Source organism: Musca vetustissima, unplaced genomic scaffold, assembly GCF_032173495.1.
Source record: "Musca vetustissima isolate MV318-11 ecotype Yass unplaced genomic scaffold, APGP_CSIRO_Mvet_v1 utg171560, whole genome shotgun sequence".
In the NCBI taxonomy this organism is placed as follows: domain Eukaryota; kingdom Metazoa; phylum Arthropoda; class Insecta; order Diptera; family Muscidae; genus Musca; species Musca vetustissima.
Genome location: NW_026879298.1, coordinates 15,982 through 19,677, shown reverse-complemented (window position 1 = coordinate 19,677; position 3,696 = coordinate 15,982). Strand labels below are relative to the sequence as shown.

Below are 3,696 nucleotides of genomic sequence, written 5' to 3'. Positions count from 1 at the left end.
TATAGATGTTTGTGCGATTGAAACAAAATTTAACACAGAATACTGAATTAGGTCTAGATTGATGCATGTCAAGTTTCGTATTTGATTTTGTATCGAGACAAATTGTGGATAGCGCACTGTGTCCATTTATGTATAGATATTTTACATATTTTCGTCGATAATTGACATTCATTTTTTCACAAATTTCAGAGTGGTACCCAAAGTGGTGAAGGGTATTATATAGTCGGCCCCGACCGACTTTTGAACTTTCCTTACTGTTGTATGGAGGGTATATTAGTTTTGTTTTTCCGTTTGTAACGCATCGAAATAATCATTTCCGACCGTATAAAGCCTATAAATTCTTGATCAGCGTAAAATTCTATGACGATTTAAGCATGTCCTTCTCTCTATCTCTCCGTCTGTTGTAATCACTCTAGCGTCTAAATGAATTGAGATGGATCTCCAAAATTTTGCATAGAGTCGTCTTTTGTCTGCAGGCAGGTCAAGTTCGAAGATGGGATATATCGGTCCATTTTTTGGGATAGCCCCCATATAATGGTACCCCCAAATTTTCGATATTTTGAAGTTCTTGAGTGCGTTTTTCAACCGAATTCACTGAAATTTGGTTCTTTGAGTTTTTTTTAGGTAGCAAATGTTCTAACAAAAACATATAAACATCGGTTCATTTTTTCGGACAGCCCCCATATAAAGGTACCCCCAAATTTTCGGTATTTTGGAGTTCTTGAGCGCGTTTTTCAACCGAATTCGCACAAAATTTGGTACATTGGGTTCTTATTTGGTGCCAAATATCTAAACTAAAAATTATAAACTTCGGTTTACTTTTTCTGATTGCCCCCATATAAGGGTACTCCCCAATTTTCGGTATTTTGGAGTTCTTGAGCGCGTTTTTCAACTGAATTTGCTGTAACCTGGTATTTTGTAGTCGTATATGGTAACAAATCTCCCTACCAAAAATTATTAATATTCACCCCATTTTTGGGGTAGTCCCCATATAACCCCCTTTTTATACCCTTCACCATACAGTGGTACAGGGTATTATGTCTTTGTGCATATGGTTGTAACAGGCAAAAATAATCGAGATAGACCCATGGTTCCTTTTGAGAATATGCATAGAATCACTTTCTGAGTCGATTTATGCAGATCCGATTTGGATGAAATTTGGCACAGTTCACTTATTTGGCCCAAGGACGAACCTTATTGAAATTGGGAAAAAATCGGTTCAGATTTAGATATATCTCCCATATATATTTTTTTTTGTCCGATTTAAGGTAAATGGTTTACCAAAGTATCTATATATCATTCGATTTACACGAAACATGACACAGCGTAATGAATAGGGTCTAGAATGATGTGTGTTAAGTTTCCTGAAAATCGGTTCATATTTAGATATGGTTCCCATATATATATCTTCGTCCGATTTAAGGTAAATGGTGTACCACAGTCTCGATATATACTTCGATTTGCACGAAATTTCGCACAGCGTCATTAATTAGGTCTAGAATGATGTGTGTCAAGTTTCCTGAAAATCGGTTCAGATTTAGATATAGCTTCCATATATAGTTTCGTACGATTTAAAGTAAATGGTGCACCCAAGTACCTATATATAATTCGATCTGCACGAAATTTTGTACAGCGTTATGAATTATGTCTAGAATGATGTGTGTAAAATTTCTTGAAAATCGGTTGAGATTTAGATATACAGTAGTTTTCGTTTATAGTCCACAACTATACTTTCACAACTTTTGTGGACTATAAGCGAATTTGGACTATATCCGAACTTCGTTTTAAGTCCATTACTGGATTATAACTGAATCGTGATATAATACACGTCATGGACTATACACAAAACATGTACTTTTCTAAATAAACTTTAAGTTTATTAAAACAAATTCATATATTTATTTAAAATAAATAAATTGTTTAAACAATAACTTTTTATTTTTTTAATTCAAATGCTTTGAAAGCTTATTGTAACGAAAAAATTAAATTATGAGATCCATTTTAAGTCTTTGGGGGATTAAAAAAAAAAACCGAATTGCTCACTATTTTTAAAAAAAATCTGTAATCTTAGTTTGCTTCTTTTTTATGGAACTTATAACAAACGACTCTATTTTTTCAAAAAATGAGTTTTGTTCAATTTCGTTGTCTGAACAATATCTTCTTAATATTTCAACGGAATCTAGAGCTTCTTTTAAAGTAACTTTGGGTTGCTTGGAATAAAAAACATCAGCAGTGGGTTCCTCCTCATTAAAATTATTATGACATTCTTCAACAGATTTGTCCGAAACCACATCATCCAAAATATCTGCATCATTTAACATTCCATAGCAAATCAGTTCGTCATCACAATGCTGATATTCGGAGGAAAACGTCAAAACTTCGCTTACACAGTTTTCCTCCTCTTCAATCTCAATAGTATCTCTATTCTGATTAAAACCGGCCTGAAAATATAAAAAATAAACGTATTTAGAAATATGAAAAAAAATATTTTTATAAATATAGTGCATACCTTTTTAAAACAGTTTCCAATACATTCAGGCTTAACTAACCACCAGGCCCGCTTTATGAAATGCAAAGCATCCAATATGGTTATTGATTTAATATATTCGGAAACGGTTTTTCCTCTTTCAATAGCACAGATCTGCTTCTTAACAATGATCTGTCTATAATGCTGCTTCAATGAGTGGATTATTCCTTGATCAAGAGGCTGGATTATAGCTGTGTGGTCTTATGACACGACGCATTGTCAATAAATAGGATTATTTTCATTTTTAATTTTTTCATATCTTCCTCCAATATTAAAAGTATTTCATTCCAGATATGAACAGTCATCCAACTATTTTTATTTGAAAAGTATGTAATGGGAATGTTTTTATTTTTGAAACATCGTGGCCGTCCGGGCTTTCCAATCACAAACACACGTTTATAGGAACCTGTTGAGTTACAAATGAAGAGAAGTGTCAAGCGGCTTTTCTCCATTTTCCATCCTTTTGGTGGACTGCCTTTGTTAAAGTATGTTGTGTTTGGTAATGCTTTGTAATATAAACCGCTTTCGTCTCCATTAAAAATGTATTTTGGTGCATATTCTTGAACAATTTTAGGTAACTGGTTGTGTATAAAGTTTGATGCTTCATATTCATCACTGTCCTTCGATTCCCCACTGATTTTTCCAACACATATTTTGTTGCGTTTCTTCCAACGGAATAGCCATGATGTATTTGGCTCAAAATCTTTTTCTAATTTCACTGCAAATTCTTTAGCTTTGTTTAAAAGCATCAGGCCAGTCACCACTGCATTCTGGCCACGCATTTCATTAAACCATATAAGAAGTGCCTTGTCAATATCAGGGTGATCACCTTTTCTTTGACGCAATGTTGTTAGATTGCACGAATTGGAAGCTTTTTTAATTTTTGAAATATTTTTGATTATTTTATAAACTGTTGATTTATTTACTCTATACTTGGCACTCAGTTGTCCACATTTCATATTATTTTCTTCATAGTCTTTCAATAATTTTAATTTTTTCTCCACACTCAATGTAACGCGCGTACCCATTTTCACAACTTCTATGAATCTAGCAATTTTTGACATTTATAAATGTTGCCAGAAATCCAAATGCCATTCAAGTTCAAAAAACTGGGTGGCCTATATGAAAATTTCAAAAAACAGGTGCCAGAAATCCAAATGTCATTCAAG

At 33.3% G+C, this 3,696-nt stretch overlaps 1 protein-coding gene across 1 annotated transcript; it reads right to left on the bottom strand.

Annotated features, from left to right (window-relative positions):
- Window positions 1-2,201: 2,201 nt before the first annotated feature.
- Window positions 2,202-3,309, bottom strand: LOC133324120 (jerky protein homolog-like; the record flags this gene model as incomplete). Its single annotated transcript, XM_061533006.1, has 3 exons — window positions 2,918-3,309; window positions 2,510-2,663; window positions 2,202-2,441 (listed from the first exon to the last, which is right to left on the bottom strand). Coding segments are annotated over exons 1-3 (786 nt in total), but the record flags the coding sequence as incomplete, so codon positions are not given.
- Window positions 3,310-3,696: the final 387 nt, after the last annotated feature.